The sequence below is a fragment of the Sceloporus occidentalis genome, unplaced genomic scaffold (assembly GCF_023333645.1).
Source record: "Sceloporus occidentalis isolate IW3139 unplaced genomic scaffold, rSceOcc1.0.p SCAF_3, whole genome shotgun sequence".
Taxonomy (NCBI): Eukaryota; Metazoa; Chordata; class Lepidosauria; order Squamata; family Phrynosomatidae; genus Sceloporus; species Sceloporus occidentalis.
This window is the reverse complement of record NW_028316983.1, coordinates 107,162,481-107,178,152: the sequence shown is the minus strand read 5'-3', so window position 1 is coordinate 107,178,152 and position 15,672 is coordinate 107,162,481. Positions and strand designations below refer to the sequence as shown.

Sequence of the window (15,672 nt, the reverse complement as noted above, 5' to 3'; positions counted from 1 at the left end):
AATCTTATCTTGAGATTTATCAGACATATATCAAGTTGTACATTTATTTCATTGCAAGGGAACATACTGCATTATATCTGAAGCAGGCAGTTCCATAATGATCAGAATACCATCGCAGAGGAGTGCTACTACTATCATTCCTATAGCAACTATGGGGTCTTTCAGACATCAGATTTTTTGTGTCTCATGCATTCTGGGCTTGTTATTCACATTATCGAACCACATGTGTGCACAACTCTGGTAGTTTGGTCATAAATGCCAGCACTCAATTAAAGATGGAGTCGACAATGCAAATGTATTCAAAATACAGTTTATCCTGGTTTATCCCAAGTCCATTGCATTGATTATTCCCAGTGGTGATGATACAAATCTTTAAAAAAAACTCAGGAACCCACCCACCCACCCCCGATATCAATTATACCAGGTTAAGTGGGGGTTTTGATAGCCTCCCCAAATCAGATGCATTCAAAATGCATGTGAACAACAAAGATTCAATCCAGAATCATCTTGGATTATTTTCACGGTCTGAATTGGCCCTAAATAATTCTCTTGCTGAAGTTCACAGGATAATAATCAATTTCCAGGCACAATTAAAAGTATTGCTTAGGATCTTTACAGTTTAGGTCCAGTCTACCTGAATGCCCATGTGTTCCCATATGAGCCTATCCAAGTCTTATATTCAACAAGGAGAGCTTTCTCTCAGTCCCTCCACACTCACAAACTCATTTAATGAGAACACAAGACAAAGTCTTCATAGGCCTGAAACAGAGAGACCAATGGTGTGGTTTCCGGCTGTGTTCAGGGCATAACAAGAGACACAAAAAGACAGCGGGAGGCCCGAATATGGCAGGGAGGCGGCGGAATGGGCACGTGGGTGCCTCTTCCACCTTCTCCCTCGCTCCCATGGCATGCGTACCATAGGTGCGCCATCACGGGTTTAGATGATGCATGCCCCAAACGTGGCTGGAAACCATGGCAGTGTCACATCTTCCCAAAAGAACCAGGCCAAAAAGGAGCAGAAAAATCCACTTCTTTTCAGTGGCCCAGTTCAGGACTGCGATGGCAGCTCAGATTGGGGCTCGGTGCGTGCAACTAGTGAAGCCCTGGCACGAACGGCTCCACAGCAGTCCTGCTGTAGTAATTTTGGCCTGTCTGTTTGGGGCCTTAGTGGCTGCTCCTATGTTCAACACCCTCCCCCTACTCTCTTTTTGCTTCTTATTTAAACAGGTCTTCAATTTTTAACTGATTTGGTTGGAAGTTTGTTCAACGAGTCTACTGTATTTTGTAAAATTTGTTGAATGAATTTTAATTGTTTTAAACTAATGTTTTATTTGGATTAGTTGTTAAATGCTTTTTAAATGCTTTTGTATTATATATCATTTTAGCTATTTTGTTTTGACTCTAAGCCTCTTTGGGTCATATATTGGGAGAAAGGCAGGAAATAAATAAATGGCTAGAGTAGCACATTGAAACAGGCTGCAGTACACTGATAGAACAAGAAAACAAGAGATTATTAGTGAGAAGGTATTTGTTCAAGTGATATGAAATGGGTTGATGGGCAATGTTGGAGTGGAAAAAGAAGAAATATGAATGACAATCATAAAATCCACAAGAAGCTCAATTAATTGAGAAAACATTTTGTGTAACAACCTCTAGGTGTAGTTAATAAACCTATTTGAAAACTGATTTGTCTCAGTAAAAAGACAGCTTCCTGGAGATAAATGCTTCCCTATGAAAAGTGGATCTGAAATAATATGTCTATAAATACTTACTTTATAACTGAGATAACTCAGGAGCGTAGTTTCCAACAAACTTATCGATGCCACTGACACCTAAAGAAGTAATACATTTGTAAAAATACTACACAATGTTTGCATTAGCAAAAATTAAATAAAAACATGTAGAATATTGAAAGGTAATCAATACTATAACTAGAGAAAATATCTTTATTTTTAAATAAACCTTTAATATCTGGACCTCAAGGCATAATTCAGCTGCTATCAAAAACACACTTTGAAGTGTATCTGTACTATGAATACTCCACCCAGGGAACTGTTTCACATGTGACAGTTCTGTGTTGGCTGACTTGCGTTATATGGATGTCTTTCCTCTAATCATGAACAAAGAGTGCAGATAAATCAGAGATAAAGCTTGAATCCATGAAACATTATAGACAAACAGGATGTGTGTTAATGTTGCAGATAGATCATGGACTTCGGCTCCCTAAACCATATTTGCAACCATGCTTGGAGGAGGGATGGCCTTTACTCTGACCTCAAACAGACAGCCCATACAGGCCACTATAGGACTGCACTGGGGATGTGGCATTCAGATGACACATGCCCCAAGTGCAGCTGAAAGCCATCCCAGGGACGGCTCTTTCTGAAAGAACCCCCCCCCCCCCTCCCATACAACTCCTTTTTGGTGCCCAGTTCAGGACTGCTGTGGAGATCCAGATCAAAGATGGGTGCATGCGGCTGCTGCAGTCCTGGAGGGAGCAGCAGCAGTGTGGTCCCAGAATGGACCTTTTGTGCCGTCTGCTTTGCCCCACTGTTTTCTGTCATCAGTGGTCCTAGAATGCTGAACAGTTATACAGGAAGCCAGAAGCCACCCTGTACTAACCAGCAATGCTGGTTGATCCCTATTCTCTTAGAAGAAGCCCTGAGGGGAGACGGTTCCCTTTTTGAGGCTCTCAAGTAGTTTTTGCCATTGCCTATATACTACCTACTTCCCCTAGCTCCATCATAAAATTATTACCAACCCCAAATACACAGAGTAATGAGTAAGACTGTTATACACCATGACATTTTGGTTGGAGGAATAGGAGTCCTAGAGATCAGATACAATTTGGGACAAGTATTTGTTCAGCCTTGCTTATCAAGAATTGTGGGGGAGGGATTAGGGATTCTGGCTTTAAGGCTTGAACCTAGCTTGTTCACATAAATGACACACTAAGGGGGCAGGAGGGTCCCACATGATTAGTGGGTCCCTGACATTGTGTAGGTCCAGCACTCACAACATGGTATTTAGAAGTCAAACTGGGATGGGAAATTAGCCAAGAGTCAAATTAACTAAAGATGAGAGCCAGGACCTATCCTATGCCAAAACTATGCCAGCTGTAACCCATAAGGAATGTGAACAATTTCACAGACATTACATCTTTCTATGGTAATTGTCCCCACACCCCATAATTGATGTGGGCATAAGAGTATTTTTTTTTTTTTGGCCCATATTTTTATTTGATTTTTCTGTTTTGACAGTTGAATACGGCATTTGTTGCCAAATTTGGCCAGCCAAATTCTTCCAGATACCTATAAACAGACAGAAAGAGCTCCCCACTGTTGTTTGACCTTAACAACCAGTGTTCAGAAGCTAACAAAACACTGATAGGCTTATTTTCCACATTTTGTGCAGTACACATGAATTAACTCACCACACTCAATAACCATGCAGAATCTTTTTTAAAAAATAAAATAAAAATAAAATCCATGACCTTTACATGCTGGCTGTAATACAGGAAGTATGTGTATTGATTCTGACAGGGAATCAGTGTGTTTCTTGCCTTTAGCGGTATCACTGGACTTATCTTTCTAAACTATGTGGTTTGTTCATCATATATTGGTGTTATAAAATTCCATATCCTTTTTTGTTTTCTTTGTGTATGTGTGTGCACAAGGTGTTAATGTGCTTCTCCTCAGTGATGTGTACATGGCCACAACAGCTTCCAATCAAGTTTGCATTGAATCTTCACTAAAAAATAGATGAAAGTTCTGCTAAAATTAATGGTATTAGCTTTCCACAATTAAAGTGTCTTTAAAAATCAGGAAGTCCCTTCTTCCTGCTCCTGCAAAGCAGAATGGGACCTTTACAGGGCACCTATCCTATATGAATTCAACACTACCATCCATTAATTTGAATCCTCCCTTTTTAGCAATTCAATCAAACTTTGCTAGGATTCCACTGGCACTTTCCATCATTACTGCTGCAGAGTCACTTCCTTCCCTCCTCCAACCATGGGAAGGTTAGCCTGAGCCAAGGCATGTGACAGTGGGGCATCAGAGAGACTGAGTACTTTTTAAAGGAAAAGGTTTTATTCTAAATAAGGAATCTTATAGCAATAATCTTTTTACATGAACAATCATCTTATCCTTCAGGCACAGATTTAAAAATGCAGTTACAGACAGATTAGACCATTGAAGACAAATTAGGAAAAGCAACCAGAAATCGGAAACAACTAGCTAATACATTCTCCTATTATACATGCAGCTTGACAGCCAGAATGGTGCAGTGGTTTCAGTGCTGGAGTATGACTCTGGAGATTCCCAGCTCAGTCATGGAACCTATTGGGTGACTTGGACAAGTCATATGCACTCAGCCTCAAGGGAACACAAGACTGAAGCTCCTATGAACAAAACTTGCCAAGAAAGCCCCATAATAGGTTCACTTTAGGGTCACCATAAGTGGGGAATTACTTGAAGGCACACAAAAAGAACAAATTCACAACTCAGATGGAATTTGTAGCCTTTGATATTCATGGAGTAGCTGAGAGTCTGGATTCCATTGTCAGCTTCAACCAGCCTTCCCAAACTGGAACTTCTCACTCCAGCTGTTCATTTGTTAAAACTTTCTGCACTGTGAAGCTTCTTAGACCTTTGTGACCTCTGCAGAGAAGCACCTTGAAGGTTCCTACTTCTGCCCAACTGTATATCTCATTGTTATCTCATCACCTGTGATGGTGAGCCTCATTAAAATGTAATTGAACTACTCCACCTCACTTAACTTTTTATTACCTAGGAAGAAGGTTTAAATAACAGGAAGGATTGCCCAGTATCACAACATACTTTTCAAAGGCAAAATTCACACATGGTTGCTTTTAGCAGAAAACAGAATTTTCTATGCAGGAACAACTTTTTTTTTTGTATAGAAAATAAAATTTATGTGCATACAATTTTATTTCCTGCAGAAAAAAAAGCCATTTTCTGCACAAAATAAATGCATGCAAATATTATCTTCAGCCCAGGTTTCTACTCATAAGGGTTTCTCAATATATCATCATCATCATCATCATCATCATCATCATCATCATCATGTTTAACACATATTTTCAAATAACCATTGTATCCCTGGGGGAAAAAAGAGGTTTGACTAAGTCCAAAACTATAGCATTTTATGTGGAGCAAATATCATTTTCTGTGGGGAAAATAATATTTCAGCACACAAATACTATTTTCTGTGCAGGAAATACTATTTTCTGTGCCACAGCATCCCCCCACATGAATAAATAAATAAATCAGCTAAGAGTTTTCCATGTCCTAAACTGAAATCAGTCTTCAAAAACTGCATTTTTCAAAGACTTTCTCACAGCAGGAATAAAATTGTTAAATCTACTCAATGCTTCCTTCGAGAACATATTTAACAAAGAACAAAATCCCTGGTTGAACTAAGTTCTTGAATATGCGTGTTTTGAATCCTCATACTCAGAGGAACTGGCTCTTTTCAAAGTCTATAAATACATTTCCCAGATTAATTTGCTTCAGTCATCTCCAACCAGTAAACCTCCTGCCAATTTCAAACCCACTATAAAAAGAACTAAGTGACTTAAAATAACTGCATATATTCAATAACTACAGGATATTCTGTGTGCAAAAACAGATCATCATCAAGTCTGGAATCATGAATGAGATTAGCATGAGAATTTCTAATTTTAAAACAAAATGTCTCTTGCTAATGAAAGCTCAACATCCTGAACAATTGCATAATCAAGATCCAGCATAGATATTAGTAGTTATGACAGCAGAGAAATAACAACAGCATTTCAAAGAAAAGTTCAATTGCTGGGTTCAAATATCCAACACAGGTTCTGCTTGAAGAGAACCATATGCTGTACCTACTCATTTGGCAGGAATAAATTATCCGTTTTAGTAACAAAGATCTTTCAATTCTAAATGCCCAAAACTTTGTTTTCTCTACCTGCAGCCCTATGAAATTTCATGGGAGAGGGTTTGTTTTGTTATGGAAAATGGGCTCCACAATGACTGGCTTCTGAGACCAAAGCTCACAACCAGAGATGCTGCCATTGCTAACCAATGAAGGGAGAAGGGCAAACCAGTTCACCAGGCCTTCTCCTGCAGCTCAGCATAGCACAGAGGTGCTTTAGCATTTCAACTAAGGGGGGATACAGATGGGTGGCTCCATGCCGCCCGTTTTTGCCCCTCATCAATGCTGTGCCAGCCACATGGTGTGGCACTGATGCACTCCCTAAAAAGGAGCCACTCTAGGCGGCATCTTTTTAAGGGCATCATAATGGCACTTGTGCGCCATGACGACAACGCTTCCAACAAGCGCTGTTTGGGCACTTGGATGCCCGTGTATCATCATCGTGTGCTCTGTGTGGACATGGGTGCAGCAAGATGGCACACAGGCGCTGAAAGTAGGGCTGTGTGTGTATGGGCGCCCAGCCCTATGGAGCCCTAAAATCGGTCCCAGGCTGGCTCAAAGTGCCAGTATGTACCAGACCTAAGCTGAAGATGAAAGAGGGTTATACTGGGAGACCAATCCCCAAATGTGGTCTCCCATAAATAGTCAGAGAGAGAAAGATGGGCAGGAGCACCACTTCAAATATATTATGAACATGGAAAAAAACTGTATGCTACATGTTGGCAAGAATTAGCCAAATATATTGATTTAGTCCAAAATCATTCTCTCAGAGGAAGCAGAAAAGCATAGTATAGTTGGCCCTCCATATCTACTGATTCTGCATTCATAGCTTGAAAATATTCCAAAATAAACAAATAAATAAAAAATCCCAAAAGCAAACCTTGATTTTGCCAATGTATATAAGGGGTACCCTGTATATAAAGGGACTTGAGCATCCATGGATTTTGGTATCCACCGGGGGGGGGGGGGGGGTATGTGTCCTGGAACCAAACCAGCAGATATTGTAGACCCACAGTAATGGCCAAAGCTATAGCATAATAAAAGCAGGAGATGGAGAAACTGAAAGCCTGGAAAAAGGTGATAGTGTAACCACTAGAATAGTTTTTTTTCTGCACAAAAAGATCCCATGCAAACTATGAACAGTCTTTGCAAACTGCACACTTTTTGAAGATTTTTTTTTTTTTTTTACAGTGGGAAGAAAATTGCCAAAATTACTTTTGCTTCCTACAGAAACTAATTTGGTGAAAAATTAAGTCCCTAAACTACACATCCCCTCAAATCATCTGTTTAAAGAAGTAGCATCTGTCATATTTTCATGTATCTAATATGATGAGTGTGCCTTCTACAGTCATTAAACTCAGTTCAGCTTCCTACACTGGTATTTGTTTAGAAAATCTAAACGAGAAATATATATTTTTAAATATAGGTATTCAACAGCAAATTCAAAAACAATAATTCAATAAACAAGATTAAGACAGATAAGAAAGTTTGTCACAAGTTTCTGTTTAAAGTGGTGTTGGGTGATAGCATATGCTTCCAAGCATATCATTAGCAACACATCATTAACAACCCATGGAGTTCATGTCAATGCACACAGACATGTTATATAAACCCACTAAGAATGTTTTGCATTTCCTTATCTTGCCATTAGTGCCCTTTTAATATGAATCGATCAAATAAACAAAAGAAATGGAAGGAATGGGGGCACTATCTTTTTAGCTACTCTCTTAATAACTGTATTTTCTCCAAATTGTCACAAGTATTAAGAGGTTTAATGATGAAAATGTGCATCTTATATGGGACACTGTAGCCCAACAGCAACTAATATACACACTTCAAACTCATCATAAACACGCTGTTGTTAAAAGCACATTTCTCTGTCTTCAGTCACTTGTCCACTATTCAGGAAATCATTTCTTCAAGGGAAATGGAGAAAAAGAGCTGCTTCCTCCTTTCAGAGGAGGTTGAGCTCTCCCAATCAATGCCTGATTCACACATTAGTCTCCTTTTTTCACCTAAGAGGAGTGTATAATTGGAGGGCAGCATGAAGGCCAATCAAAAGTAAATTAGCATTGTTGAGTGAGCAATTTGCTCTTCTTTCGAGCAAAGAGGAGAGAACCTTCAATAAAATACAATTCTAAACTTATTCTACATTTAAAAAAAAGCCAAGCTGCAATTTTTCAGTTCTAATTTCATGCTCAGCTTAAGTGTACTAAAGCACATTGCAATCACTTCGGCTTGGATCCAAAGGGCCACATGCAGAGCTCTGTGCACAGAATGGGGCTTTTTCTGCATAATTCTAGTGACTTCAGTTAACAGTACAATTACTAAGCCTTAAATGTGTGTATATGTGCCTTCAAGTCACCTGTTGATTTATGGCATGATGCCCCATGAATTTCATAGGGTTTTCTTAGACAAGAAATACTCAGAGATAGTTTTCTCAGTTCCTTCTTCTGCAAGTTAGTGCCCAGTACCTAGTATTTGTTATCAGTCTCCTATCCAAATACTAACCAGGGTTGATCCTGCTTAGCTTCCAAAATCAGACAGAAAATAGTTCCTTTAGGCTCAGATACATCAGCTAATAAATTGTTTGCTTTCAAAGCAGCATACATCTCCAATTTTCATGGGCCACCTTGGATACCAGCCTTAGAGATGAATACTGTGGGTCCTTGCTATCCACTGGGGTTTGGTTTCAGGAGCCCCCATGAATAACAAAATCAATGGATGCTCATGTCCCATTAAATATAATGGCATAGCAAAATGGTGTTCCTTATATAAAATAGAAAATCAAGGTTTGCTATAGGGAATGTATACTTAGGTTGGAATATTTTCAAGTCATGGATGCTTGAATCTGTGGATAAAAAATCCATGGATAAGGAGGGCTGACTGTAGTATGCAGGTATACTCTGGAATAGTTCGCTTCCAGATCAATGAGGCTAGTGCATATAGGATTCCAGTTTCAGTGTTTAAAATAAATTTTGGCTCACTATCTAAGGATCTGCTATTTGTTTTGTACCGTTACTAAGAAACATCTACAAGAAATATTAAAAAATGAAATGATACATTACCTGTAGTCCCCATAAAGGTAAGCTTCTATTTACCCAAATAATAGGTGACCTGTGAAATTATAGCAAAAAATAAAAATAAAAAAATGAATGCATTTCCCAAAAAATGTTGTTCTGTCTTTTCAACATTCTGCTCAGGAAGCCAAATAAGTCTGACCCTGTTTTAAAGGTCAAAGAAATGCTGGCTGAGGAGACCAATTAAGAAAACTACTGTGCCTCCTGATGGCTTCCTAGCTAACAGTGTGAAAAAAGATCCCTCCCCCAGCATTTAAATATATCCAGAATATTTCAGTTTGTACTATAAAAATGGTATAGAAACCAACAATAAAAGAACTAGCGTGCTCGTTCAATAAATGAAACCCATCCCCATCCCTGATACTGCAATGATATGAAAAGCCATACTTCTTAGGACCTTTCTTCATGTTAATTCCCAACAAGTCATTTCAACTTACAATGACCCTAGGAATAAGACAGATCCCTCCAATTCAGCAGACCTATTCAGGCCTTGTTAATTCAGGGTCATGGCTTATCATATGCATTGTGTGCAGCTTCATTCTTTTCTTTCATATCAGAGCACATCAGCAGCTGACTGTCCTTTTGGATTGAATTTAGGGCCTTTACAGGCCATCCTGAAAGGCCAGCATGAGGGCAGAGTCGGGATGCAGCATCCTGATGATGCAAGCCTGACTCCACCCCCTCCCCCAGGGTTCCCTGATGCTGCACGCCACTCCAGATGGTGCATGGCATCATGGTGTGCCTCCAGCACTGCATCCAGATTACACAATGCTGAAGGGGCACCATATAGCCACGCCGCTGAGGCTATGCCGTCCTTTCGAGGGTGCAAAATAGAGCCACTTTTTGTGGCTCCTTTTTATGCCCTCGACAGGCCAGATCAGAGCTGTGGCATGAGGTTGCCATGGCCCTGATCCGGCATGAAAAGGGGCTGCTGTAGGCCGCCCCTTTGGGGCAGTCTGTAGAGCCCCCTAAGTTGCATCATTAGACACAGTCCTACTTGTAATTTTCATTTGCTCTTCCCCAGTAGCTAGGTGAGTGCCTTTTAACCTGAGAGCCTCATCTTCCAGAACTATTTTATTTCATTTGAACTGTTTTACAATAGGGTTCTCATGATAAAAGACATTCAGGAGAGTTGTATAAAAATACCACTACCATTCCATCTGAGAGATCCACCACCAGTGCCACACGGTCCCAGTGCTGTTGCCTAGTAACTCTTTAGCACATTTTGTCTGGCTCCTCAGCAAAAGCTTCTCTCATATGGTGATACTATCAGCAGCAGTATTACCATCAACATAGCCTCTTTACTCCCAGGACAACCCAGTATCACTACCATGGAAAGATAGCACCATGGTGAGCCTTCATATGTTTGTTGTTGCTGCTGTGTGCATTCAAGTCATTTATGATTTATGGTGATCCTAAAGTGAGCCTATTACAGGGTTTTCTGAGGCTAAGAGAGTGTGTGATTTTCCCACAGCCAACCAGAGGGTTTCCATGGCCAAGTAGGGGATCAAACTTGGATCTTCATATATTACTCACATTTAAATATTGGGGAGAGCAAAAGCATTTAATGTATTTGTTTTTATCTTCCCTCAGCTATATAGCCACTGGGCTATTTGCTCTTTATCCTTCCTTGTCTTCTTCTCTAATCTATGTTTGCTTTGGGATTTGCACGATCTTTTAATCTCAGTCATATTGGTGGGATACAGACCGCCCAAAAAGGGCAGTCTGCCAGCGCCTCTTTTTCTGCCAGCAGGAAGCCGCAGTGGGTAAACCGCTGGCAAAAAAAGAATCTGCAAAAAGTGGGTTCTTTTCCTGGTGCACTTGTGATGCCTGAGTGCGCCAATGGCACACTCGTGACGTCACAAGTGCACCGCAACCTTTTGTCACAGACACTGAACTGAAAATACTAACCTTTTTGCACCCATAAGCATTCCATGCTTTAAGGACTCTCTCTCTCTCTCTCTCTCTCTCTCTCTCTCTCTCAATCTCTCAATCTCTCAATCTCTCAATCTCTCTCTCTTTTTCCTTCTTTTTTTAGGCCTACAAAGCATGGAAATCTTATGAACATGGTCTTTCCTTTGCCAGTGTCCAAAGCTAACAAATAAAGGTGAGGGTAAGGAAAGAGGTTCTGCTTCAGGATGGAGCCAGAGATGTGGCCCTACATGCCCAGTCTGTGTGAAGAGCACTTATTTTAGCTGCATAGGTCCCTGAGCAATCAGGATGCTAAATGTTTTTTTACAAAAATTTGACAGATGGTTAGACACTGTCAAAGTGACCACAGACCTGTGCCCGCAAGACCTGAGCAGAGAGTTAAAGGACATGGATCTCTCATCCACAGGGTAACCATGAGTTGAAGTTGACTTGAAGGCAGCTAACAGCAACAGCAACAACAACAACACAGCAGTTTAAACATTCCCCACATGAAACATCATCACTACAGTATAGCAGTATTTACACATTTCTGGTTTAGCCATAATGGTGCATTCTTATAGTTCTGATGAGATTCAGAACAAATGAGGATATTTTCAGTGTCCTGAATCTTATTCTAAAAAATGAAGCTGGCCCTTCCTTTTTGGCATAATTGAAAGAGAATAGGAAAGCCAGGGCAAACTGCTTTTGAATTTCAAAAACTGGGGGAATGCAGCCACACTTCTCATGTGAGATTTCATAAGATGTAAATCAGCCTGTGAGAACATGGCTTGATTTCAGCATAACCACAGATGGAGGTGAATAGTTTTCTTTCTAGTTCATAATCTAGAACAATTTGACAAGGTCAGACACATTGTCAATCAGGCAAAGAGGGGTATTTCCCCCACTCGACCTGCTATATTTTCCCAAGATCACCAGAGCTATCACTTAACTTTCCACCTTGCAGAAGCACAGAACTCACTTACATCAGTATTGTATATATATATTCTTTAAGAAATGTATACAATAACACTGAAATGTCAAACATCTCATTATTGCTGTAAACACAATTTTAAACTTACCAATCTATCTTTGAAGTAGTGTTGTTTTGACTGGAACATTCCCGGATTAATTCCTTGCTACCAGACATCCCAACGTAAAATCCATTTTCATTTAGAAAAAAGCATAATAGCACAGCAAAATGGTATTATTGAAAGAGAGGGAGAGGAAAAAAACAGACAAGATAATTAGCTTGCTGTAAAAACACTTTTTAAATGGTTACAAAATATTATGCAGAACAGTTCAATAATGTCTTGTTGGAGAAAGGTGAACAGCGATAAATGAATGGGACTAATAGAAGGTCAACACAAAAGCAAGCAAAAAGGTGAATGGGGCAGTTTGTAGATTGAATATTATATGTGTTATAATTTAATTTTAAAATAAAAAAGTAGTGGTTCAGTAAACTAAAACAAAGTATTTTAAACATTTAGACAAGATTCTTTGTATTGCATAATTCCACAAAAAAGTAAAACATGTAATAGACTAAAAATAATAATAATGAGCATCTTGAGACTTTTATCTCTCATTTTTAGAATCTGAGTTATCCTCATGGTTTCTGAAAATATGCTTGAATGTCTAGGGCCAAATTTCATAATCCAAATAGGTTACCAAATGAGGTTTCTGTGGGTTGGGAGGCTGTAATACTGCTAGTACTACATTTTGTCTTTCCTTATGTTTAGGAAAGGAAGAGCAAATGGGAAAAATATGAAACAATGCAGAATGTACGTGAAGTACATCATTACAAGTTTGCACAAAAGGATATGTCAGAAAACATGCAAACTCTGCTTCTAACTCAGGGAAGGTTTGTCCAATTAAAATAAAATAAAATAATAAAATAAAGTGAACCAGAAATGGAGTCGCACTCTTATGTTTGGGAAGTCATTGTGTAAGGTTTCACATAATGCAAATATCTGTAGTACTGGTAGTACTAGTTAGTATTACTAAACTAGTAGCAATAATGAAGTTTATAAAAGCCTGTGGCACATTTTACAGACATATGTTTAAAAACACACATCCTATGCAATAGAGGCTTTCATGGCATGTAGCAAATTGATTTATTCAAGATGTTCTATGCCTAACTAGATTTTATATGCAGTTGCCTATATCTTCTATATTCACTGTTTCTTAAATAGTAATTTTAGTACTGCACTGTGAGAAGTCTTCTGCTGCCTCTTGAAAAAGAGATCACGGAATACGTTTTTTCCTACTTTGTATGACTCTCTGGATCTCAGCCTATGAAAACATGCTTATTTTCCATAACTGACATTCATCAAAGAATTCACCATTTCTTAGTGCAAGGTTTGTAATGCCTGGATGCACATCATCACAGTTATCTTAGAAAAAAGTGTTTCTTATGTCTTTATGGGCCCATACAGACAGGCCAAAATAAAGCTCCTTCGGGTCACTTTGAAGATATGCTATTAAATGATGCATGCATCCTAAGAGGCCGGAAGCCACCCCAAAGCCACACTCTAGTCATAAGGAGTGGAGTGCAGCTTTGGCACAGCTGCATATGGGCCCTATAATAAATTTTACACTATACAAATATACATACTCCTGTTTATAATCAGTGCCCTCTCTTGATCATTTTTTTTCTCACCAATTTATATTTTAGGATTTTGTAAGCTATAGTTTGGCTCTCGACTTAAAGAAGCTGAACAGACCACCCCTAAGGGGCTGCGGCAACTATATGGCCTTTCCATGGCATAAAAAGGAGCCCCAAAAAACAGCTCCTTTTTGTGCCGCAGAAAGGGCACCATAGCTGTTGGTGCTTTGGGCTTTCAGTGCTACTTTAGTGCTGCATCATATGGATGCAGCGCCAGAGGAGCATGTGATGCTGCCCACTGGGGCACATGCCAACATGCCCGCATGGGGGCGGAGTTGGGCCATGTGTTGTGAGGATGCCAGAGTCTTTTCAAAAGGCATCTGTGAAATCTATGCTATATCCTTTAAAAAAAAAGAATAAAGGGCAAATGTTGTTAGTATTTTAGGGTATTTAGAAATAGTAGTTCAAACTCACCCTTAGAATATCTTTGCATTTTATTTGAATGATAATCTGGACTTTTTAAAAAAAAAACTGGATAATGGCAACATTTATACTGCTGCAGGTATAATTTGGTAAAAATCAATAAATGAACTTTAAAATACATAAAACCCAATGAAAAGGCAATTCTCCTTCCTATTACTATGCACATTTGAAAAGAAATTCTGTTAGTCTATTTCAGGATGGGAAAAAAAGGAGAAAAGGAAGGAATCTAATAACTTCTTTAAATAATTACTCGTGAAGTATGTTGCTTGATACTTTCTTCTCCAACACTCCTTTGTTACCTAAATCCTTTTAATTATAATGCCAAGGTTATGAAATCACCAGATCTAATGCACCAGATCAAAGATTGGAAACAGTAATATTTCTAATCATTTACTCTTTTGTCAGGTTTTTAAAAAGGTTTAGAACATCTTATTCAACAAAATCTTTCACATAACAAAATGATCTACTTGCTATTGTTTGAAAGACAGAAACAATCAAACATATTGCAAGTAGTCAACCCCAATTTTAATAGCAGTCTCTGCATTGCAGTTACAATATTAGCAAACATTTCATCCAGGACAAAGATATATCTGAAATCTTGGAAGTGATTACTTCAAAATTAAACTATTGTTTGTACTAGAAAATTAAATTGGCTTTCAACCAGCAGCAGTATTGTTTCGTGTGAGAACCAATGTATCCAGGTTACATACAAGCCGGGCTGAATACTGAATTGGCCATTCCACATATATTAGTTTTAATGCTCATCTGAAAGTCTTATCCAGTATTTATCTGAAAGGTACACCTAGAATAGTGACCTAGATCTCCTTTGCCACCTGCAAGGAAATTGGGGGTCACTTGAAGAATGACCCTCCTTCATCCCAGTATAATCATTATGTCATATGGAAAACCAATCTAGCCACTCATTAATAAAATATGAACTGCTCCAACATTTACCTCTCCCTTCCCTGTTAAAAACTGGGGATTTTTTTTATCTTTACAACACTCACAATATCTTAGGTATTTTATTACTGTGATACATTAAATAAAGCAAACATCATATCATCTTACAAGAATTGAGCAGCAATGGAAAAGGGCTGGATAAAACAGAAGCCATTAGCATCTAAGGACTAAGATTTTTGTGACTGAAAACATTTCTTTTTACTCATAACTGAATTAATAGCAAGGAATCAATCTCCCCTTGGAACAATCTTCATCAGTAGTACCCAGACGTTTATCACTGTCAGCTTGGGAAAACAAAAACCTGTTGAAGCACCAAGAAATCTCATGCTCAATAACATAATTTAATATAAATAAGGTTTTAATGTTTAGAGCTGTGTTGGCGAACCTAGGGCACGTGTGCCCTCTCTGGCATGTAAAGCCATTTTGGAGGGCATGCAGAGAGACACTGAAATACACAAGCACAACAGCTATTCTGGAATTTAACTCTTTAATGTAATGTCTATTTAAGTGGGAAAATTAGTAATAATGCAATATGAAATTTGAATAATGAATTCAAACATATGTGAGGCCAACAACAAATAGATCCATTAAACAGGTATTTGAAGAAAAAAGCTCAATTTGCATAATAACCGATTCATAAAGAGATTCACCAAATACAACTTTTGGTGCCAACTGGAATAAATACATGGAATGAATGGG

The 15,672-nt window shown here is 38.8% G+C and overlaps 1 protein-coding gene across 1 annotated transcript in view; it reads right to left on the bottom strand.

Annotated features, from left to right (window-relative positions):
- KCNT2 (potassium sodium-activated channel subfamily T member 2) overlaps window positions 1–15,672 on the bottom strand; it is a 281,831-nt gene that overhangs the window by 128,615 nt on the left and 137,544 nt on the right. The window contains exons 4-6 of the mRNA XM_089515794.1: window positions 12,008–12,064; window positions 9,006–9,054; window positions 1,773–1,832 (exon numbers count right to left, since the gene is read on the bottom strand). Coding sequence (XP_089371920.1) covers window positions 1,773–1,832; window positions 9,006–9,054; window positions 12,008–12,064 — 166 coding nt within the window. The remainder of the gene's footprint in view (window positions 1–1,772; window positions 1,833–9,005; window positions 9,055–12,007; window positions 12,065–15,672) is intronic.